This window comes from Oryzias melastigma, linkage group LG9 (assembly GCF_002922805.2).
Source record: "Oryzias melastigma strain HK-1 linkage group LG9, ASM292280v2, whole genome shotgun sequence".
In the NCBI taxonomy this organism is placed as follows: domain Eukaryota; kingdom Metazoa; phylum Chordata; class Actinopteri; order Beloniformes; family Adrianichthyidae; genus Oryzias; species Oryzias melastigma.
The window spans coordinates 8,462,493-8,487,127 of NC_050520.1; the positions used below are offsets into that span (position 1 = coordinate 8,462,493).

Genomic DNA, 24,635 nt, shown 5'->3' on the forward strand with positions numbered 1-24,635 from the left:
ACATCAACAATGTCAGAAGAATGACCTCTCATCCCACTCTGCCCTACTGTAAGTACTGACCTCATGGCAGCTATTCTGTAAATTCAGCAAATGAAAATGTACCCTCTTTCTCATTTTTTGGAGAAATATTTATCTTTTTTTTTTAACAAATGAAAATAAACTTCTAGGGTAAAAAATGCTTTTATTTTGAAAAATCAGTACAGAGATCCAGCTGCTTCATATGTTTAGAATAAAAAACTAATTGCACTATGTAAAAGTTAGCTTTTTTTTTTCTTTTTAAATGTGCAATTAAAATACTTTAAATCCTGATGAATCACTTGAAGTGCATAAGAATATAAGCCGCATGCTGTTGGTCACAGTCGGTGTTTCCTGTGTCAGACCTGACAGGAGCTCAGGATGGCAGCGTGAGGATGTTTGAGTGGGGACACTCCCAGCAGATCACCTGCTTTAGGAGTCCAGGCAACTCCAGAGTCACCAGGATCCGTTTCAATCACCAAGGAAACAAGGTAACCGAGTCCCTCACACAGCAGACTTCACATTTGCACAACCACCTCTAGATCGTAGGCCGTAGAACTGGACTCCACCGTGATCTGTGCTGATTTTAGAAGCATTTTTTTCAAGCATGGATCCCAGTTTGGAGTTTTGTTCCTCGGCTTAATATAGACTGCATTTTAAATTAAAGCATCTGCTTCAAGCCAATCGTTGCTTCTGCCAGTATGAGTTTATCTATATAATAAAAGCCAAAAATTCTGTGGAAGAAGAAACCTCACATACTTACTTATTTAAACCGTGCATGGGCTTGTAAATTAATTTAGGCAAAAAGTAAAATATAAATTGGCAAATGCATAAAAAAATGGATTGCATTAAAAACAGCAGTTAAAGGCAGTAACTTTCAAAACTAACAAGTAACACATTTAAATGCAATCAGTTTTTATTTATGTATTTGTTTATTTATTTTACCAGGAAAAAAAAATCCCTTTGAGATCCACTCATCTCATTTTCAAGGGAGTCCTGGTCAATAAGCAAAAATTAGACCCACCCAAGACATTTCATAGAGTAAAAATATATTTAAAAATAAATCAAACAAATTAATTGAAAAACAGCTACAAGTTTGTGATTTCATTTCCAGATCGCTCATAATAACATCAAACTTATGAGCTTTGAAAGTTGAATTGTTTTTTGCAGAAAGAAATGAGTATTTGTTCAAAACATGCTCCTAAACTAACCACTGATGCATTTAAATCCAATGAGTTTAAAACATACAGCAGATGAATTTAAATACTACGTAGTCTTTACTGAAAAGTAACCACATATTTAATGTATTTAAATGTGATGAGTTTTGGTTAAAAACATGCCGCAGATTGAGTTAAAAGCATTGTAGTAAATTCAAAACACGCTACAACCAGATTTAACATCACTTACATCAAAAATACTAACCACAAATGCATTTAAAAGCAACAAGTTTTGGTTAAAAAACGCTACAGATGCATTAAGATTCAATGCAGTTTGGTTAAAATTATGCAGAAGATCCATGTAAACACAATACAGTCAGGTAGAAAAAGGCTGCAGATGCTTTTGGATGCAAAAAAGTGACGTTTTAAAAATGTTTCCGTCGGTCCTGACAGCTGTGTTGTTCCTCAGTTTGGTATTGTAGATGCTGATGGAGCTCTGAGTCTCTGGCAGACCAACACAAGTGGAATTACACCCAAACCATACCTGGTAAAAAATGTATTTATGATAAACTCTGTGCTACTTTCAATCTTCCCCCTCCTCGTGTTTACTCTTCACGTTTCTCTGTGCCAGACTTTGCAGTGCCACAACAAGACAGCTCACGACTTTGTCTTTGTGGGCTCCTCCTCCCTCATCGCCACTGCAGGTCTTTCAACAGACAACAGGTATCAGACTCCTCCCACCTCGCTGTGTCTGTTTTTCTCAGCTGAATTGCTAGTTCTGTTCCATTTAGCTTCATATAAACACTGACCGCCGAGATGTGTTGAAAAGGCCGAACAATGATGTGTTTTGTTTTTCTTGGCCACAGAAATGTGTGTCTTTGGGACACTCTAGTGACTCCTGCCAACAGCCTCGTGCACGGTAAGACGCCTCACAAGGAGTTTTGTTCCTCGGATTAGAGTTATCTCTCTTTGATTTATTAGTGGACCAGAAAAGCCGTTTGGTTTCCAGCAGTTCTGAAAACAACAGAATGCCGATTGTTCCTCTCATCTGTTCTGCAGCGTTCTGCTGCCACGACTCCGGCGCCACGGTGCTCTCGGTGGCCCCTAAGCGGCAGCTGCTCATCACCGGCGGGCGCAAAGGCTGGATCAGCGTCTTGGAGCTCCCCAACAGGCACCAGCGGCAGAGTTTCCAGGCCCACGACTCACCAGTCAAAGCTCTGGCCGTGGATTCAGTGGAGGACTGCTTCATCAGTGGATCGGCTGAGGGCAACATTAAGGTATATTGATCGGCTGTGCTCCAGAGGAGGAGCTTAATCACGTTTAATGTGAGCGTTTATGAGCATTTGTTGATGTTTTCATTGCCCACTGAAAAACGGAGAGCTGACAGTTTGATCTATTAGAGGATTTATTGCAATAAAGGGTCTTGGAGCACCTCTTAAACCCATTATTAATTTTGTATGATGGTTTGGAGAATGAAGCAGTGGAGATTCAAAAGGTTTTAAATCATTTCTACTTCATAAAACAGCCGCACACCTGACAAAAACCATCCTGCAGGGTGTTTGGCACTCAGGTGTTAATGTTTCTGGCTCTCCTCCACCATCAGACTGTAGTGTTTATCCACGGGGGCAGTGAGCCCCATCCAAGTCAATACAAATCAATGGCTCCTGATGATCAAGCACCTGCTGGTGACAGCAGAGACGGATGGAGTCTAGGAGGAACCGAAAGCAGTTCTGATGGGGTTCAGGTTGTATGTTTCCAGAGGGAGCAGGTCTCTAATCTCTTTGACATGACTGTCACTCAAAGAGGAAGTCTGCGTATCATGTAGATGTAGAGGTATTGCCATTTTCAACTCACAGAGTGATCTACGATCTAAAGTTTTCTTGTGGTCCACCTGCACAGGTTTTCCCTTTTCCCCCACAGACGACCCGTTGTGACTAAAGCATCACTGAAGTCATTGAAAAATTGATGAATTTTCCCACAAATTTGGAAGTTTAATAAGAATCTTTTATTTAAATAAATGCAGGAGGTAAAGAAACTATTTGAAAACGATGGATCTTTGATTTTGGAGACTTTTGCAGAAAATGTTCTCAACAGTTTTCATCTGCTCTCAAATTTAAAACGCTTCATATTGTGAGTTATTTTGTGTGTTCCTCCCAGGTGTGGAGTTTGGCATCGCAGAGTCTCCTCTACACCTTCCCCAACGAACACGCCCGCCAGTCGCTGTTCAGGAACCTGGGGACGGGCGTGATGCAGATCGAGGTGGGACCAGCGAACCACATCTTCTCTTGTGGCGCCGACGGGACCATGAAGATGAGGAGCCTTCCCAACCGCTTCAGCGCGGTGAACAGCAGCCACGGCAGCGCCGGAAACAACGTCAAGTTCTTCATTTAGACGGCGGTCGCACAGGAGCTTCTCCAAGTCTTTTTAAAGTAGCTACAGCAAGTACAGGGTAGAAACTGAGTACGTTCAAGATGATTAAACACAAAAAAAACACCTCGTCTGACATCGACGCGCAACAGCACATGGAGCCTTTTTTTGCACAGATGAAAGCGAGGTCCAAGAGCTCCAGCAGCCATCTTTCACACAAACTCACCTTTCCTTTCGATCACGTTAGTCAGTATGAAGTGAAAGTTCAAAACATCAGAGCACATCGTCCCGCCAGAGGACCTCCACCTCTCTGGGAGGCAGAAGACGGGGAGCAGACGTTTGTCACCGTCAGGCGCTCCCCCAGCACGTCTTCATATCAAACTGACTGTTGAAGCTTTTCCTCTCCAGCGCGAACAAACTTTTCTATGCTTGTAAATAAACCATATCTACTAGGGTAAAACGTTTCAGGTGTTGCATCAAGCGCCACGCTCGCGTCTGCCGAGCGTCACGCAGCTCGCAGACTGGAAAACAGCCAGCCCGGCAGAAGCAGCCTGCCAACGCCGCTCGACTTCATAAATTAACACGTCTTTGTTTGTTTAATTAAACAAACTAAACGATAACTCCGCTGCTGCCAGCCCGGACCCACCGGGGGGAATAGCTTTATGGTCGAGGATAAACTCGCAAATGAATTTTTACACCGACGGGATCTGGCTAATCTGAGAGCTGCAGAGCTGGAGCGCCGTTTTTATTTGTCTCAAATTAAAACCGGCGCCCGTCTGCCACAGACACGAGCGTGGCGACTCCGCCCATCCTAAACGGGGTAGCTCCCTGCAGAGTCGTCGGAGTTGATCTTCCATTTGCACATTAGTCGAGCTCAGTCACGTGTGGTTAAAGTCATAACTATAGGAGGCAGACGAGGTAACGCGTGCGATGTTTGTGTCTCAGCTTAGATAGAAGCAGCTCTTAAAGTGTCCTTAACCTTAACGTCAGCCAACCTGGCACACGAGCGCTCATATTGATTAGTATTGGTACTGCTTTGCACAAAGTAGCTTGAATTAAACAAGGCTCTCATTAAAGAGCAGTAATATCTTCTCTGGCTACATTTTTTTTTTTTTGTATTTTTGTGTGTGGCGAGGGCGGGGGTCGACTCATGCAGATGACCTCGTAGCTTTGCTGTTGACAATGTAAACGGGTGGAGACATTTTTAATTCAATTTCTGTTTTATTTTGGTAACAATGCACCTGCCTTCCACGCAGTATTCGTGAACTATCAACCTTTTTTCAATTAGCCAGTTATGATCACTTGTATTTTTTTTTAATGTTTTTTGTGTAATTCCCGCACATGTTTGGATTGCATAATCTGAGTGATACCGAATGGTCCTGTGCTGCTGGAGCAGTCACACATTTGTTCTTGAATTTAGAGCAGGTTTAATGCAATTATGTAAATACATCAGACAGTTACTGCATAATCACAGCTAGTCATAGCCGAATAGTGAGTAATAAAAGCCACTTTAAGACTTATTACTCTGTACAGACAAGTATATTTATGAAACATGTTCATATATTTAGTGTAGACAGAAGTTATTTGAATATTTTTCCTTTTTCTTGACGAAGTGGTTGGAGAGCCCTGTACTCCAGCAAAATCTGTTTATCAGATTTATGTACTCAGTCACTGGAGGATACTTTTTTAAAAATATATCTATATATATATAAATATATCAGAGTATTTCTTGATAGTCCGGCCTCAATGATGTGTAGGATTGCAGCTGTTGCACAAGAAGAAACATTTCAGCTTTATTAAAGGAATTCTTTTACCCTCATCAATCAGCAAATGTGAATTTAATCAGATGGTTCTAATTTTCTAATGTAAATTGTTGCAACAAACACAAATGTGCTGAAATCCATTAAAGATTTATGTAAAACCAGCAGCTGTGTGGGAATTTGCAGCTTGTGATTCAAATTTTTTTTGTGAAAATCCCCTTCAGCTTCTGCAGAATAAGTTTAGCTTTTCAATCTCCTGGTTACAAAATCAGTTTTCAGTGCATTTTTATGTCTTGAGATTTTTTTTTTAATCTTCTTTGTTACATTTTTGAGCAAAAATGTCACTACTACAGAAGTCCGAATCCTAATTCCTTCCCCTTTATTCTCCCATCCCTCCAATTGTAGAGATGTTTTGGGGCGACATTGGCGTCCGAACTTGTTTTTTTAAGGGGTAGCCATAGGGCCCATGTGTCAAGGTCAAGGCCCGGGGGCCGAATCCGGCCCTCTGGGTAATTATATCTTTCCCTCCAGATAATTTCATTTTATATTGTCATTAATGGCTCGATGTGCTCTTGCAGTCATTTCTAACTTGTATAATTTCAACAAAATCCAATTTTTATGGAGAGTGAAATATTTAAGTTTTAAATTGATTTATTCTGGAATAATATTCCTGTGTTTTTTTATTCATAATTATATTTAAATGTTACGGTGTGAGAGTTTTAAAAATTAGCCTTATGCTAACTCTTGAATATTTTGGCATTAACTAAGATTTTTTAAGACCCTTTTGGCCTAAAACTCACCAAAATATGCACACACCTGCTACCGGGCAAAAATAAATTTCAGTGTAGTGAAGGCCCCTCCCCCCAAAAAATTATGACATCACAGCAGGTGAAACAGTGAAAAAAAATAAAAAGTGCGGGTTGTGGGGCTCAAATGTCAAAATTCACCAATGAAACCAAAACAGGTGTCTGGATATTCAAACGAAGCTTTGAAATTATGATGGGATGTCCAAAGGAACAACAGCTTGGCAGCCAATTTGTGGCCTTTGACCTCAGGAAGAAGCTCCATCTTGAATTAAAAACTTCAGCACCTTCTACAAATTTGCACTCCTCCCCAGGATTTAAATCTTTTAACTACTCAAATCATTGAAAATAAAGATTTTGAATGGCAATAGCATAGCAAGCTCCCAAAAGTAGTATTTTTCTATTGCTCGGTCATTTTTTTTTAACCAAAATATTGTGAATTATTTTATTATTTCTGACCAGATTGAAAAAATAAATGCAGAAATGTTGAACCAAAGCTCAAAAAAGCTGAAAGTCAAAATGAGTTCAAGCATTTAAGAAACGGCAACTTTTATTCTAAATAAATGACTTTATTTAATAGCAAATGTTATTTCCATTCTAGCTGCACATTAAAGGTTAAAACATGTTTTCATAATTTGCACAAGTTCTTAATAAACTGATTAGAAAACTGGTTTTAGTGGATCAGGTTAACCTGACAGAAATGCAGACACCAATTAAAAGTGTGGTTATTTCTTGAGAACATCTGTTTTGACGAGGAGCTCAAAGTTTGGCGTAATCCTTCAGGATGACCTCCAGCTTCTGACTCAGCATGATGTCCCCCCTCATTTTTAGCTTCCCAGAGAAAAAAGCCTGAAAACAGAAAAGATGAACTTCAGTAATTACATTTTCCCAAAGACACAAAGTGTCCTCTGCTTTTGCGGCTGCCTCTACTCATCATCCACAAACGGACTCAGAAACAAGAGGAGGCATGTAATGAACGCTCCTCAGCTACAATCGGTCACATGACCGGGTTAGGATGACCCTGGATGACTGGCAGAATCACTTTCAACTCCACCTGCAATCTCCCCTCATTTTCTCCCTCATCATCCCAGAGTCCAGCTGAGGGACCACCGACTCCTTGTAAAATGCATGCACACGCCCGATCAATAGCAAACTCCCCAGGAGGCAAAAGAAATGGCCACAGAGACCCCCCCCGCTGACAAGTGCGGCTCATTGATCGTCTTTGCAGAGCGGCTCGGCTTCCATCTTTTATCCAACACAATGAAATCAAAGTGGACTTCATTACCGATGGGAAGGCACCTTCGCTTTGATCACACCGTACAGAAGGGACTTCATAATGTCAGGGAATGACATTAGCTCTTTTTTTTCCATACTTTGTCCAGAAGGGATGAAAGAGTTTGAAAGAAAGCACAAGCGTCACCTTCTGAGGCATCAGGTTCCCCTTCACCACTTCCATGAAGTCCTCGTCCGATATGGTGATGGTCACGTCCGCCTTTTCTTTGTACGGGCCTTTGTGAAGGGAGCCGCTGCCGTTCTTCAGATCAATGGCTGCAGAAAGACAACAAGCTTCCATTTGTCACTAAAGAAACAGCTGTTACAGTTTTAAGTAAAAAGCAAAGGAAATCCCTTCAAATGTACATTTTTACTTTGTGCTAAACACTTATTTTGACTTGAGTAGGAGGTGAAGTGCAGATGATGCTTTGCTCACTTCAGTAGACACTCACAGGTGCTTAAAGCATAAGCAGGGGAGCCTCAATAATGCTTCAATTGTCATAATGAATAACACGTTTTTGTACTAGACTTCTATTATTGTACTAAAAAAAAGTCCTTAAACTGAACATAAACTATAAATTGGAGGACACGGCCAACAGTCGCTTTAGCTACTGTGCAGACCGGCACCTCAGTGCTACGTCACTGAAGTGACTTCCTATCAGTTTTAGGATAAATTCTTAAAAAACTGGGAGCATCTGTGAACCCCCTAAAACTAAAGGTGACAATTAAAGAACAGATTCATTCCAATTACAGTTAAAATGTTTTTTTAAAAGCATTCCCAATAGTCTTAATTATGATTATGCAATTTTTAGTCGAAAGTCATAGTTTTAGTAGTTCATTCAAAATTCACCTCTGAGTTGTAGGCGGGACCGTTGGGTGTGGAGCAACCCCGCCCCTCTTCCCCCACCCGTTGCTGAGAGCTCAGAGACCCGCCCAGCATATTTTAAGCTCTTTTTCCAAAAGGAATTTTTTCGTCTCCTCCTGATTCACAACAATTTGCATTTCAGAGTATTCAATTTTAACCTCATTTTTTTAATATATGTCCTCCATCAGAAAAATGCAACATGAACATGTGAAAAACACCATCTTTAAGTCCCATGTAAAAGAAAAACTAGATATTTACGATTTTTGTTTTTAAACTAACATGAGACTTGTGGGTTAATGGGATGGGTTTTTTTTATGTATTTATTACGACTTTGTTTCATTTCAATTTTATGCTTTTTTTTATGGTTTTTAGTTTTTACTCTGATGAGCAGAACTTTGGTGACAAACTGTTGGCAAAATGTGTTGAAGAAACAAAACTGGATTTAATTTTAAAGGCAAATTCCAAACATAAACTTTTCTACCGTGCTCTGAGGCCCAAAACGTTGAATGAGGGGTTCAGTGGACCACACGGGCTACAAGGCGGGAACCAATCCTCCAATCAAACCTCTTTGCCACTGTCATCTCATTGCTGCTCAATAATATTTCTTTTAGTTTTCTTGCACTACGGACTCGGCTGCAGCTTCTTTGATTTATGCTCCTTCCCTGCCAGACTCTCCAGAAGGAGGACCTTCTTTCTCTCAAGAAGCAGACTGACAGCATGTTGCTCTTCTATGCAGAGCAGACTTGAGTTCTGCTCCATGCTGCACGAGACGACCTCATGTATGTTTCAAGTCCTCCTATCACATCAGCACACATTCTTTACTATTTTACAGAGCTCTGCATTTTTCCAGATGATCTGAACTGAGCTGACATGTTGTCCATGATGCAGCGGTACATATTTATTTATTTTTTTGCTGAACACTCACTCCACTGCGCGGCTTTCTTCCCATCCTTTGTGATCTCCCAGCCGAACACGGCGTTCACCTTCTTGACTAACTCAGAGCCCAAGTCTTTGATGCGGCGGCCGATCTCTGCGAACACCAGCTCGCTCTGGAGACCTCCTCCCTGCAGAGACGGAGAAACGAACATTTCATCTGACTCTTGGATTTAGCTGCTAATTTTCCCGCAAAATAACTTCCAATAATACTTTTCTCTCAGTAAGTCAATTAAATTAAGTCATTTACAGAGAACAGAACAAGATTGTGCAAAAGCATAAAAGTAAAGAGTATTTTCTGGATGATCCACCTGAGGGAGCGTTTCAGGAGAACCGCCTGAAGTGCCGTGTAAATCCACGTAAGCCCCGGCCAGAACAACATCCCCGGTTTCCTTCACCTGAGTGAGAGCAAATGTAAGAAAAAGCGGTTCATTTATCCTGCAAACCCGATAAACGGCTGTAATCCCCGGTAAGACAACACTCACTTTACACTGGATGTGGATTCTGTTGCCCTCCTTCCACATCTCGGTCTGCAGCGACTGACCGGGAGAGACCGGCTTTGCAAAGCGGACCTGGAAAGAGATGATTAAAGCAGGAGTGAACATTAGAGGCTGGATTTAATGATTGGTCCATTACAAAAAAGTAATTCATGCAGCTAAAATTGTCTAAATAATCTTAATTTTGAGGTGGCTCAATATACAAAACAAACATCTAATCGATGGAGATGACGCATGAACTTGAGTCGGTTCATCTTTATGCCAAACATGTATTTATGTACATAATTAAGCTTCCAAATGAATTCAGATCTCAGCAAATGCAGTTTTCACCTCAGGAGACAGGCGGAGCGATGTCAGACCAGACTCCTTTCCGTAGAGTGAAATCAATAAATATTGTACATTTTCAGTGGATCATTTAATGCCAAACGGGGGTGGAGTCACTCACCTTGATCGCCTTAAATCTGGAGGGGTCGTTGTCTGCAAACCGCTTTAAAACGTGTCTCCCAGCGAAGCCGAAGGAGCACAAGCCGTGCAGGATGGGCTTCTTAAAACCTGACCAAAGAGCACTTTTTTAAATCAAAAAAATCTTCTGACTAAAAAATGTATCGCACAGACTGACCTCCCATGGCAGCAAAGCTGGGGTCTATGTGAAGAGGGTTCCAATCCCCGCTCAGACGGTACAAGGCAGCCTGAAACCGCATTGTTTAGATCCATATCTAATTCATAAACCCCTGAACTTCTCCAACACGGAGGTGCTTTGAAATTAAATCATCACGGCGATGCCTAAATTTGGAAACATCTTTGAAGTCATACAGTGGTTTGAAAAGCTTCAGGGACTTCTTTTTAATTTCCCTTTTTACTTTTAAGCCGCATCCGAAAATCAGAAATCTTACGTGTTCAAGACTTCTGTCCCACGCTCACATTTTGTCTCAAACTTCATGATTATTTCAGAGGAAAACAACTATGTTCTATTTTCACCCACATATAATCAGTTTAGCTGATTTATTCTGCACCAAAACCCACACAGTCGCACTCACTTGGTCTCTGGTGGTTGAATCAATCACCACAGCATCTGGTGCACGATTAGGAGGAGGCAGAGGAGGCTGCGAGGAGGTAACACAGAAAACAAAGCTAAATTATTAGACGGAAGCCTGTTTCTAAAAGGCAGATCCATTAAAATTTAACTATTTTATTCTTGTAACTGTTTTTTATTATTTGTTTTTTACCTGTAAGGCGCTATATAGATGCAGTTTATTACAATTTCTCCCAAAAATGTCTACTTTTACTGCTGGTCAAATTTTTGCCAATAGAAAAAAAAAACAATTTCCTCCTTATATAGTGAATCACAATTTCACTAAGATAATCCTCATTTTATTAAAGAAAAATAAACACTCCAATCATCTTTTGACCAATTTTTAAATTTTTGTACTTTTTCTCGGGTGATTTTCACCCGAACAAAAGTTTTTATATTTTTCTGCGTATCATTGGTGTCTGGGTAAAGTCGCATATCCCAGGAATGGATGGACCAAATGCCAAGTCTTCAGTATCATTTTTTTTTAGGAATTTTTTTGTTTTCAAATTCCTAATTTTTTTAGGAATTTTTGAGCATGTTTTTAGGATCTTCCCGTGTTTTTATTTTCCATTTTGTGACATAAACCACAGTTGAAAAAAAAGAAAACTATTTTAATGTATCATTTGTTGTCATATTTTGATCTATTTTTTATAACAAATACCTTTAATCGGGTACATCAAGTAAAAATGACCCGGCTAAAGTAACTTTTTGTAGTGAAAGTGTTCTAGGGTTAAGCGTGATTTTGCTGTTTTTAGCAAAAAATGTAAGAATTTGCGTAATTTCCTAGGACATAGTTCCTGCAGAGCTGCAGGAATTCATTAGAATTTGTTGTCCGAGCTGTGGGTGGGTGGGCTATTGGTGTGGAGCAACTCCATCCCCTCTTCCCGACACCCATAACTAAGAGCTATGTTTCTGTGTTAACACGCTCTCCCACTAGCTTACAGCCCTATAAAACCCCAACTTAACATTACCGGTGCAACAAATATGGCGACCAATAATGGAGCTATCCAGGCGTACGATTCTGATCCAGATTCTAGCTCAGACGAGGAACACAAAGACGTACATAGACGATAAGTGGATGTTGCCTTTTTTCATCTGCTCCTGATTTTTTACAACAATTTGACTGAAGAAATACTCAGAAATACAATTTTAAGCTTAATATTCTTTAAATATTCCCTCTATCATCAAAATAATGCTACAAGAACATGTTAAAAAAAGACAACATTTTCATCAGAGTGAGTCTTTAATTGATTTGCAGTACGTCACTCTCTTCTTATACTTGTCTGAATGTGAAAAACCAGATAAAAACTAGAAACGTACTTTAGCTTTGTCCGAGTTCCGCTTCACCCCAAAGCCTCCAGCTCCGACCACAAACAAAGAGAACTGGTTGTAGCACACCAGCTCCTTCCCGCTGTAGGTGTTCACTGGAAGACAGAGCCAACGCCGCATTTTTGTGCCCAGTTTTACAGATTCATCCCTCAGATGGTTCATTTACAAGGACACAAATGTCTATTGTGTCTCTAATTTACTTTGTAGAGTTCATGCAACAAGAAATTATGTGATTTTATTAGGATATGCTGGTTCTTGGGTGACAGAGAGACTATTGAAACTCAGCTCAGAACAGTTTGGGGTTAGTCGGAATTTTTAAACTGGTACATAACCTGTAAGAAAAGAGTGACCAAGTCTGAGCATCCTAAAACAAGAGACAAATGTTTAGATGCTTACTTTACAGTCTCAGAATTCCATTTGATTGTACATTTACAATCAAATCTGCTTTAGTGAGAGGTTAGTGTGACAACTGATCTGCCTTTTTTATACCTTTATTACAACAGAAGATAATTAAAATCAATTGTAATTTCATGCAAAGCTCCTTCAGCAGACAGCGTGAGCTCCCACAGAGCATCCTCTCGTTGTTTGAGGGGAAGCAAATATAGATCAGATTCTCGTAACATCCATCTCTGAGGGGTTGTCGAACAAAACCGTGAGCTGTTCCAAGTCCATATTTCCAGACTTTTAATTACCTTTTTGATTCAGCCCGTGAGGTAGATCATTGGAAATGGCACAAAAACAATAAATACTGTGGATGATGGCATTTATGGAAACTCACCATCCAACAGAATGACAGCTCCAGAGCCTTTGTCCAGCACATCTGCCACAGTGGCTTCAGAGATCAGCTCTCCTGCAGAGTTCAGTTTAGAGTGTCACTTTTAATTTGATCAAACTGGTTAAAATATGAAAGGAGAATTAGTAAAACCTTTTAATAAATAGATTAAACATCTAAATTCTATTCCACATTGACTAGAAGTACCACAAAAATGTGTTTATCCTCATTTCTGCTATACTGACGCATGTCGGCAACACTTATACTCCCTGTTTGGAATATAAAAGCAAAGTTAAAGCAGGTTCTCTGTGTGCAGCAGGAGCCACAGCTTCAGAAGGTTCCAGAAATAACATCCAAACAGCACCAAGTGCTGCTAAACGCCCCAGTGGGAGCAGGCAGACCGTCGGGGATTCATCTAAACAAAACCTGAGCTTTAATGTCATGCTAATGCAGAAGGCGCAAACTGAGATCACACTGATTCATTTATCATCCCAGTACGAACATGGTTTGTTTTCCTTAGTATGCATTTATGCAGTGATGTTGGACTCGGACATCAGACCTTTTTTTTTTTTTTTTTTTTTTTAACTCATGTTTATCAGAATGAGATAAATTATCATTCATTCTTGTTTTGAGTCAAGATTCCACATTGAGATCTGTCAGGACCTAACTGGGTTAAGTATGTTACTGTTAAACATAAGGACTTTCTGTTAAACATTCTCCATTCAATACCATCTCCATTTCTATTATTTTTGGGGGAAAAAAAAGTCTTATTTGACACCATAAACCACGACCCCCCCCCCCAAAAAAAATTGTAAATATGACATAGGATCGGTCACCCCTAAAATGGATAAAAAGTTATTGAATGAACAGAAAACAGTTTGTACAGATAAAAGACATAAAAATCCACATTAAGAAGTGTATAAAAATTATTAAAATGCAACTTGTTTGCGGAGGATGTTACGTTTTACCATGTGGGCGGTGACATAAAACAAATGAAAGAGTTAATCCAAATGGAGTTTGAAAAAACTAAAACAATGATTCAATTCAAATAAACTGAAAAAAATGTTTCACAATATTTAGCAATCACAATATAAATACAAATATTTCATTTGAAATTGCACCTATTCAAATTAAAGAAACCAATTTTTTTAGGAGGTTTTATATATGAAAGCATACTGTAAATCCCATAGCAACTGCATTTAAACAAATGTACTAAAAACTAACTTTGTTGTATAGGGTCGGTCATGATGACATAAAAAATATACCTCATATATAACTCATTGACGATTTCATATCTGATTTTTGTATAGAAATCTGTGGAAAAGTAAATGAAAAATCTATAAACTTTTAATTTATAGGAGAGAAACTAGTAATAAGAATAATCACAGGCAGTAACTATAAGGGCCCATCTACTATTTATAGAGCTGAAAATATTACAATTCAAAAACCTAGTAGATTATTCCATTTTAAAACTAATGCATGGAGCACATCACCAAAGTCTCCCATAAAACATACAAAAAAGTTTAAAAATAGAGTAATTATAAATTAAAACGACGTGAGATTTTTAAAACTGACAAATTCAGAGGGAAAATGAAGGAAAATGTGCTTTTGTACAGGATATCAGACTATAGGCTAATATTGAAAAAAATCAATAAGAGTCAAATTCTATTATTACATTTTTAAAAACTGTGAGTGAACAAATGTTCAGGCAATATGAACTATGAGGATGTCGGGTTATATAATAATAAAGATCTGAGGGAGTCAGCCCATTGATGTATTTTTGTGTTGTTTTTTTTGTTTGTCAGTTTTTGATGTATTTATTTTGCATTACAAAATATATATTTTTGGTTAAAATAGTTTAATGGGGCAGAGATAATAAGTTTTCTTCTTTCTGTCAACTTTCTTTTCTCAACAAAAACAAGAATATTGTGTAATTTATTGTTGTATGCTGTGAAAGTTAAATAAGTAAATGCAAATGACTGACTTTTAATCACGGCTGTCATAGAAACAGCTTGTTTACAAACACTTTATTATATTTATTTTCAATTCCTAACATTTCCACACAATAAAAGCAGTGTTTTTAGAGTGAGATACCTGATGTTGGCAGAGGTCTGTAAAGCTCCAGGTACTGCTCTCCGTGCAAAACCTGACAAAACACAACCGCCGTGACACACATTTATAAAGAAGCTTCACAAGTGTGTGCTACTACTACTCCTCTTGTGTGCGAAACACCCCATATGCATGAAAATATGTAGAAACATACATTAAATATAAAAGAAAAAAAACAAGGCAGAGACACTTGTGCGGAGGAGAAACGGCTGTCTTACTCGTGTGAAGTCGATGTCGAGTCCAGGGACTGAGCTCAGACCGCCATCCATTATGGAGGACTGCGACGGAATGACCCCGAAGGTGGGGAGGCAGCTAAAGTCAGGATGCCCTTCATACAGGAACCTACATCAACATGCAAGCGTTACTGAAGTGTGAACAAACACGCACAGCTGAAGCGAGACGCAGGCAAAAATAACAGCACAGATGGCCACAGGCGTGTGACTCAGTCCGCTCTTCTTGCAGGTCACTGTGAGAGTAATAATTACCGGTATTTTTTTTTTTTTAATTGAAACAAATGGTTTCATAAAATCCTTGAGGGGATGGCAGCCACGAACACACAGATCCATACCTAAGGTGGTCGGGGTCTTTGGTGGACATGCCCACTCCCAGAGCGTACAGGATGCACTGAGTGTGAGTGTAGCTGAAGGAGGATGAGGGGAGTTTCTGTCCAACAGCCAGAGTCTGAGATGGAACAAAATGAGACAGAAGAAAAAGACAATTCAGATCAAACAAACTAACAAAGACGTCTTAAGAAACTTCAATAATGGGAACTCAGCAGCAGTCACTTCCTCTGTTGAGGAGGTACAAAAGACGGGATGGGTAAGTTAGGAGGGCAGAAGAACAGTTGGTGGTGGATTTCATGAAAAAGGATGGAAATCGCACTGCTGATGATATCTTTTAAAAAATGGGCTAATAATGTGGTAAAAGAAAGACGAGTTGATTACATCTTGTATCTAACAGAGATAAGCAGCTGTAAAATTGTGACTGTAGAATGTAGCAGGACAGGATGGTGGTGTGTGGAATGACTCTGGTGGTGAGGAAGATGAGTCTTTGTTTGTAACTAATTAAAGCTCCACTCCAATCATCTATAGATCTATTTTCAAAGTGTTCCCAGTGGAATTTTGATTATGAAATTTGATTTTTTTTAGCCCAAAACAAAGGTAAAACAAAAACATAGTTTTTGCAGAGCAGAAATAGTTCATTAGAAATTCACCCCCAAGTTGTGGGCATTGACTGTAAATGAGAACTGGACTGAGTGACCACTCCCCCTTCACATTTCAAACAGGAAGTACCAAAAAGCCGAAATCCCATAGACATCTATTGAGAAATAAACAGCTAGCACTCCAGTCATTAGATTACTCAGAGTAACCATTCTTCCTCTGCTACGTCTTTGTTTTTGCCAAATCTTAATTTTTTTGTGATTTTTTTTTAATGCAAGTTACTCAAGTGATAAACTGACCAATCAAATTCCTCAATAAAAGTATCTGGTTTTGCATCAAATATCTGAAAAGTTTGACAGATACTTCTGAGTCTACTTTTAGTTGAAGGGGTGTGGCCTATTATGATGCTCACTGCTGATGGGATAGTGGTTGCCATGGAAATGTAGGCTGACGTGGACCAATCACAGCTTACCGAGGACGTCTGGTTCTTCATAACAAATACAATAATTTTCATACAGCAATTTCTCATCTGCTCCAAATTTGCAAATACTCAGAAATTCTCATTTAAACCTAATTTTCCTAAAATGTCATCCATCTTCAGAAAAAGCCACAAGAACATTTTAAAAACACCAAAAACATGATTTTCATTGGAGTAAGTCTCTAAAAAGAACACTAGGTGAAGATCTGAAAACACTTCTCTCCCTACTTTTCATTAATAGTTAATAAGCAAATATTTGCTCTGTAAAGAAAATAAGAGGAAAATCTAAACTTTAATGGCCATAAAGTCTTCATTTTTCTGGCTAAATGTAAAAAAATAAAGCCTGCTGAAGTGTAAATTTTGGTGCGCAAGGTATTTTTTGTGATTTAGTCAAGGCCAAACGTGTTATAGGTAAAAAAAGAAAGAAAGAAAAGTGGAGCACTCCAAAATTGATGAAATGCATCTTTAGAAGAGTCAAGAAGATCACATCTAATCTGTGATTATCAGCAGTCCTCACAGTTTAAGGACCTGGGGGGGTGTCAGGGTTGGAACAAAATCAGCAATTCAGAAAAGAGCTGGAGGACACGAGGCAGAGGTTTGTGAGCGATCAGCACAACTTGAAAACAGGGCCTGATTTTGACGGGTGGTCAAGAACCGGGGAGGGGAGCAGCATCCAGAAATGAGCAAGCAGCCTGAAAACAGGCCGAAGATTTCTGACGACACTGAAGCAAACAGGTGAAGGTTATCCCACAACAATATTGTTAAGCTACAATGCCACAACGCCCTGTTAGCTGAAGAAAAAAATAAAATAAAGGTATATTTACTTTTGTTTTTCTGGTCTCAGATGGTCTTTGTCATTCAATTGTACAGACATATTTATAAACACAAAATGTTTTGCCTTTTCCAGGAAACTGGAAAAAAAAAGCAAAAACGTCCTCCAACGAAAACTTTAACATGTTTTTGTGCTTTTTTTCCTCATAATAGATGACACATAATAAGAAAGTTAAGATCAAAATGTTTTTCTTTATTTAAATTATGGTGAATCTGGACCAAATTTGGAAAAACCTGTTGTTGTCACATAAATCTTCATGTAGCAGACTACAAGCTTCCTGCTCCGCTCCATTCTGATGCTTTCCCCTTTAGACAAACAGATCCACTTCCATCTTCGTTTTGCCTCGTTTAAACCAACATCTGGCTCAAAAGGACACAGCTGCATAGCTCCAATATTATCCACCATTTTTGTTGCACCGCTAATGTTAGCTTAGGGTTGTGAGAGGCTGTAAGCTAGCGGGAGAAAGTGTGAGAATTTAACAGAAAATGTTTACAATCTCATTAAAAAAATTTAAATATCAGGTAATTTAAGTCAAAGGTGACCTGACAAAATGTAACTTTATTAAATGAAACCCCAAAAGCTTTTTCCTCATCCATGAGCGCAATGACCAACATAAACATTTGGGTCGTAGTCATCCTGCAGCTGCCAGTGACTTCCTGCGCAGCAGAAGTGGGATGAATCCCACTCTGGATGATATTACCTCTTAGAAATCATCTTAAGGCGGGACCTCTGGAGACATTCGATTAATTAAAAGTGCATTAAAATGCAGATGTGGGAAATGCTGTGGCTTCAGAACAATTTCAACATTCCTTTTGATTTCACGTTATATGTTCCCATATGTTCACACAGAGATTACCGACACAGCCTCTTGAGGGTTTGAGAAGAAAGATCCCATTATCAAAACGGAAATTAGTCTTAAAGCAGAAAAAATGAGCTGCTTTTTAAAAGGAGACAAGGCTGCTCAGTGGAATGACTTTACTCATTAAGTGTGTTGCTAATGAATCTGTGGATCAACTTTAGCTTCTTTAAATTAAAAAGTAAAAAAAAACTGTAGTAATCACTTAAGTTCCAAATCTTAGACAGATCTCATCTAAAAGGTAAAGCTTCCTTTTTAATAAAGGGAGTTCAGTCTAAAGCAGTGATGTGTACGAAGGGCTGCAACATCTGACATGTTCTAATCCACTGTGCTCAGTACCAGAGGGGCAAAAACATCTAGAAAACAGGCAAACACCAACTAGTGAAGCCTGGAATTTTGCACCTCTGATGTAAAGCTTTGGTCAATTATGTAAAGAAAGCACAAGTCAAATTAATATCTCACATCGACTGTGATGCACATTAGGGTTCTGTTGGATGTAAAAAAAAAAAAAAAAAAAAAACACTAGTTAAGAAGAAAAACGTGGTAGTTGCACGGCAAACCAGACAAAATTTGTGTAATTTTCTACCTGCAGCTCTGCACACGAGAACTCATTTCTCTTTTCTCATGGTGTAAGAACCAAACAAAAGGACGCTGCACTGCAGAACACAAAGGTGACAACTACAACCTGTGAGAGAGGTGGGCGGCTTTTCTGCAGAACAACAGGAATGAAAAGCTGCACAACATCCCTTCTTTTTTTACTGGAAGTCATGCTGCTTTATTTGAATATTACACAGATTTCTGGCATTCTGTACCATCATGTGCCAAATATTCCAGCTTTCTGTTAAGGGTCTTAAGGAATTAGAGCCCACAATTTATAGACTTGGATGTTTTTCTGGTTTTTCAAAACATCTTTGACCTTTTGTAAAAGCAAAATACAAAATACAGCCTCTAATTTTCATGGGGGGTTCAACAATTGTGTGATATGTTGCACCTAGAAAGCCATCTTTTCCTTTCAAAAGGTACATAATATGTAGCACCACATATATTTCACGTACTGGCATATATTTTTAAATTTAAACAATGTGCTGATACAAAATCCCATAAACAGAAACATAAATAAAAGTACAGCGAGGACAACAGGGTGATGCTACACACAAAATAAAAAGTGTAGAAATATTGGGGGCATTTGTTCGACTCTTCTGAGCAACCTTCAAAAACGAAAAAGCATTTCAAAATAAAAGCAGTCGGCCGAGTAATAATAGCCTTAAATGTGAATGGACTATTGCATCCTACCAGAAGCTTCTGGAGAATCTGAACGTCCAAGTGAATAATTTCATGTAGTGTGATTTCCCTGGTAGCTCAATGTTTTATTGAAGCTGCTCAGCCTTATGCGAGCTGTCAGCAGTTCACTGCAACGGCAAACAGAGCAACGTGAAGGAGCTCCTACCAAGGGAGTCTGCACGGCGCTCCGGAATCTTTTTTATTTTGGAATTCAAAAGCCAAATTGGAAGCAGATGCTTGTTTGGGGTGCCAACTTCCAACATTTACAGGAGATATCAAAGTGTGTGACAGGAACTTTGCTAAGAAGGTTATTGTTGTCCCCGACTTCGTACTGTGTGGAGTTATTAAAAAATCATGAGGTGTCAAGTTTGAAAAAGCCAGAGTTTGTAGCGGTGTACTTTCAGAAGTCATTACAGTAGATCGTCCGCTCCAAGACCCAAAAACACAAACCGATAAACTGAAAAATAAATAAATAAATAAAGTTACATTTTTTTGTTTTAGTTTAGGTCTTTTTTCATCTCAGGTTAATTTGTTCCCCTGATCCATCAGAGTTCAGTCAGTAAAATCCTGCCATGGTGTCAAAACCCAGAAAACTAAAATCTAAAATAGCTACTGGCTACAACTGTAGAAATGTTTAGATTGGATAAATAGTCTCTGATGTTACCTAATGGAGCCTGCAGCAAAGAAAATAAGGCCTGAAGTGGAATAGAAGCACCTGGTGGGACAAAGTAAAGTTTGAAGCTTTGCTTGGTTCACTTGATGGTTAACCCAAAAACCTGAATCAACTCTAAACACAAGCAAATATGAATACAGATGAAATCAAAACAAGTGGAGAATTTTCTTTATATCATCCCTTTAGAGTCATCTCACTCTAAATATATTTTTATTTGTAAATCTGTTTCCAGATGTCTTAATCATGGTAATAAAGTTTTAGAAAAAGTAAAATACTATTTTTTTTTAAGCATATATTTTTTGCAGAGCTGCACGTCCTCTTTAGAAATTGGCCTCTGGGTTGGGGCAGGAACTGCCGGCGCACAAGTAACCCTACATTGATATCCCAGCATGCCTTTGTTTACACACTCTCACTCTCTCCTGTTAGCTTACAGCTCCTCGCAAGCCCAGGCTAACATTAGCATAGTTAAAAAAAGGCAAAAAATATTAATTATTATGAAATATCCAGCCATACAGTTTTGATCCAAATGGCAGCTCAGAGGAGGAAAACAATTTTTTCTATTTTTCTGCAAGTGCGTGATGTAGAATTGGTGCAGAGAAGAGAGACTTTGGCCCACCCTGCAGTAGCTGCGTAACAAAACCGGGCTTTTTCAAACTGTGGGTTTTCATCGGCTTCTGATCTAACACAATTTGAATAAAGAAATACTCAGAAACCCAATTTATCTTAAAATGAGAAAAATGTCATTAGAACATGTTAAAAACATCAAAAACACAATTTTCATTTGACTGGATCTATAAAATAAAGTAAGCAATATCAAATAAGCTTCAGAAATTATAGTTTATTTCTTTTTTTTATTTTATGTGTACATTTTTTCTTCTCAACAAGTCAATGAATGGAGGAAAGATTTATTTTAAGTTTAAAAGTAATAAAGTGGGATTTAGCAAATCTAGGTTTAAAAAAAAAACCTGGACATACATCAGAGAAAACGGACAAAATATAAAGATAACAAACAAAATCTCAGGGAAAAGAAGATTAGAAGTCCTAAAATCTTTAGTTCTTTTGTCCATTATATCCAAAAGAAATTAGCGTCCAAAAGTTAATTTTCAGGGTTTATCATCTACTCTAATAACTACAGTTGAAACACAAAAAAAATGCTAAAAGTGCAATGATTAAAACAAAAACATATCTATAATAATGTGCTACAGACACATGAAAATAAAATAAACTGAACTTCTGGAAAATAGAATTTTGGGCTATTGTGGTAATGATGACTAAGAAGTAGCACCTCTGGTTGTTTTCCTTTTAAATATTGTCTGTTTAAAAAATAAAATCCCCTAAAGTTTATGGACCAGGAGTTGCTGAGTTCCAAGCAGATAGTCTTTTTTATTTTCAGGTAGTTAAAAACTAAAATAAAATCTTTGATGTTAAAGGTACCAAAGGTTCAACCTTTAACTGAGAGGTTGAACATAAAAAATAAACTATAAAGATGGGAAATTTTTATTTTCTAGAAAAAGGTCTAAGAATTTTTATTCATCCAGAAAGCCTTTGATCTCAGAATAAATTCATTTGGTAAAAAAAAAAAAACACACAAAATTATGACTTTTATTATGAAAATCAACACTATACAGATTAAGTTTTTAAACTGAGTCCTGATGCAGGATGAAAGTGAATCAGAGATAATAACTACGGGAAAAGTTTCTTTTTAAATACTTTTTGAGTCGTGGCATACAGTGTAAATGTTTCCATCCTGGAAAGTTAAAGAAAATATAAAATATCAAGATAAGAAGAGAACTGAAAAAATAAAAAAAAAAATCAGAATCACTCGTTACCATCACTCAGCAACAGGCAGTCAGCAAACAAATGCAGCAACAGGTCTCTATAATGATCAACAAATGAGGAGGCATGACAAAACCATGCTAATGAGAGCAGCTACCACGCTGTGGGACTGCCACCCCCATCCAGCAAGCATGAACACTGCCACCCTCCTTTGTGGGAGGGTGAAGAGGGCTGAAGGAAGCAGTAATTAACATTCACCGCCCTCTTATTAGCATCCCACCGTCGGGAACGCTGCACCGTACTCACCGCAGATTTTCCGCTCCGCCCCGTTCTCTTGATCTGTAACATCATTTGGTTTGTTACCAAACTGACAGATGCAATAATTACAGAGAAACTGGCTTTTGTGAGAAACTGCTGCTCTTCACATGTTCTGTGCAACAAACGGTAAAGATGAGAGGCTCTGAATGGATCATCACAAGAGTAACGGACACGTTTAAGATGGAATATCACAGAAAAGAAACAAATCCCACCCAGCCTCAGAATATCAAATAAAACCATTTAAAGACTTAAATCAGAGATGTCAAGTCTGTAGAAATCTACAAACTGACAAAAGAGGAACTTTTAAAAAAAAATGTAATAATTTAGTTTTTCCATGTATTCTCTAGCTTTTATCTTAAAAGGGCTGGATGAAAAAATGTAATCTGATATGGACTCTAAACTGTGCATTGGGGCAGAAATGACCTTCAGATCATGTGTGAATATAAGAACAAATTCACCAGGGGGTGGATGCTAATAAAAGCTGCTGCATGGCTACTATTTCTTTCTGTAACATTTGATCCATTTATGATGCGACAAAAGTAAAAACCTTTTTAATGAAGAAGCAATAAGATTAAAATTAGTATAAAGATTATAAATATATTTTTCAATTTCACCAAAACTTAAAGAACCACTCCAATGAAAATCGTTTTTTTTTTTTTTTTTTTTAACATGTTCTTTTCGCATTTTTCCACATAGCACAGGACCTATATAAAACAATTTATATTATTTCTTAATACGATCTCTTAAGTAATTGTGTCAAAAGTCCCCTCCATAAATCTGAATAATATTTATAATGAGCTACTGCCACTGTGCATATCACACGTCTTACAAAAACGACAAAGCTAATTTTGGCTAAAAACTTCATAATCATAATTAAATGGTCACTGGGAACAATTTTACAATAGGGGTGGGAATTTAAAGACCCATTCAAATGAAAATTATGTTTTTGGAGTTTTTAAAACATGTTTTTGTAGCATTCTCTCATAATGGAGGACATGTATCAAATAATTTAGAATAAAACTGCATTTCTGAGTATTTCTTTGTTCAAATTGTGATGAATCAGGAGCAGATTATGAAATTGCCATTTGAAAAAGCTCTCAGTCGTCATGTGACATGGGCGTGCATTCTGATGCATCCACTTGCACACACATAAATACGTTAATGTCTTCATTAAAAAAGGGATGATGGGATATCAGTGGAAGCTTACTTCCACACCAATAGTCCCGCCTACAATTGAGATGAGTTTCTAATGAACTACTACCACTCCACTGAAACTATATTCTTTTTGGCTAAAAATGACATAATCATAATTAAAAGACCACTAGGAACGCTTTTAAATTAGATCAAAAATCAAATTGGGAGGGGCTTTAAATGTATATTTAAAGAAAAACTACTCATGTGAAAGGCTTAACTTTTTTTTAACAAACCTATTATTCTATATTACAAATTAACCAACTTCATTACAGTTACAAGAAAAAAAAAAAGCAATTAAAGTTAGCTCATCTTTGACAAGCCTTTTTTTTTTAAATGGTTGTCATGGTTACCCGTCTTCATTCAAAATCACATGAGGGGAGCTTAAGATTCAGAATAGCCAACCATGCAGGATAAAGCTGAGACATAAGTACAACGTTACAGTAAAGTTTCCTTTTGCTCTTTTCTTGTGTTAAAAAAGCGACAACTTAAATGTAATGAAAACAGTTTCATATGAATCTGAAGGTGATGTTTAAAAAAAGTAAATTCAACTTAAATAAAAAAAAAGGCATATTTCATCTTTTTATTGTTTTACCTTTGGTGTGTGGTTAAGAGGAACAGAATTGAAACATCCCATTCTAAAAGTGTTTGAGCTCGTTATTGTGGGCCAAGAAGATTTAGAGAAGATTGATGTGGATTTAAATTAATTTAAAGTTTTGCCAAAACATATCCAATATAAAAAAATGCTCGTCATCAGTTCACAACTGGATATAAATACATTTTCTATAATTAATGACTACAACAGCCAAGAGAGCAACCAGGGGGGAACAAAATAATGACTTCCAACACTTCTAAAGATGCGCAAACAGCACATATTTCACTTTCAGAGAGAAAGATGCATCAATAGCCGTCTTTACTCACAGGATTAATCCCTGCGTCTGACGCCGCCGAGGCTGAAGCTGCCGCTGGGTTCGCACCAACTTCTCCTCCTGACTCCACTTGAGACAACACGTTCACAAATGATGCCAGGGACTCTGAGCAAAGGGGAGAGGAGCTTTCAAATACTGCAAATGGTGTACACAGTGACTAGAAACACTTTAGCATTACAAATATATATAT

The 24,635-nt window shown here is 38.1% G+C and overlaps 2 protein-coding genes across 2 annotated transcripts in view; one reads left to right on the forward strand and one right to left on the reverse strand.

Moving 5' to 3' along the window:
• LOC112148955 (dmX-like protein 1) overlaps positions 1 to 5,463 on the forward strand; it is a 47,803-nt gene extending 42,340 nt beyond the window's left edge. The window contains exons 45-51 of the mRNA XM_036213445.1: positions 1 to 48; positions 379 to 506; positions 1,642 to 1,719; positions 1,804 to 1,895; positions 2,039 to 2,091; positions 2,232 to 2,449; positions 3,330 to 5,463. The exon at positions 1 to 48 is cut by the window's left edge and continues 11 nt beyond it. Coding sequence (XP_036069338.1) covers positions 1 to 48; positions 379 to 506; positions 1,642 to 1,719; positions 1,804 to 1,895; positions 2,039 to 2,091; positions 2,232 to 2,449; positions 3,330 to 3,563 — 851 coding nt within the window. The 3' untranslated portion in view covers positions 3,564 to 5,463. The remainder of the gene's footprint in view (positions 49 to 378; positions 507 to 1,641; positions 1,720 to 1,803; positions 1,896 to 2,038; positions 2,092 to 2,231; positions 2,450 to 3,329) is intronic.
• Positions 5,464 to 6,634: 1,171 nt separating this feature from the next.
• The window catches only part of hsd17b4 (hydroxysteroid (17-beta) dehydrogenase 4), a 28,919-nt gene continuing 10,918 nt past the window's right edge, over positions 6,635 to 24,635 (reverse strand). The window contains exons 12-25 of the mRNA XM_024276395.2: positions 24,438 to 24,550; positions 15,520 to 15,632; positions 15,170 to 15,293; positions 14,937 to 14,988; positions 12,849 to 12,920; positions 12,062 to 12,165; positions 10,707 to 10,772; positions 10,289 to 10,358; positions 10,115 to 10,221; positions 9,658 to 9,744; positions 9,484 to 9,570; positions 9,165 to 9,303; positions 7,523 to 7,650; positions 6,635 to 6,951 (exon numbers count right to left, since the gene is read on the reverse strand). Of these exons, the coding sequence (XP_024132163.1) occupies positions 6,862 to 6,951; positions 7,523 to 7,650; positions 9,165 to 9,303; positions 9,484 to 9,570; positions 9,658 to 9,744; positions 10,115 to 10,221; positions 10,289 to 10,358; positions 10,707 to 10,772; positions 12,062 to 12,165; positions 12,849 to 12,920; positions 14,937 to 14,988; positions 15,170 to 15,293; positions 15,520 to 15,632; positions 24,438 to 24,550 (1,352 nt within the window). The 3' untranslated portion in view covers positions 6,635 to 6,861. The remainder of the gene's footprint in view (positions 6,952 to 7,522; positions 7,651 to 9,164; positions 9,304 to 9,483; positions 9,571 to 9,657; positions 9,745 to 10,114; positions 10,222 to 10,288; positions 10,359 to 10,706; positions 10,773 to 12,061; positions 12,166 to 12,848; positions 12,921 to 14,936; positions 14,989 to 15,169; positions 15,294 to 15,519; positions 15,633 to 24,437; positions 24,551 to 24,635) is intronic.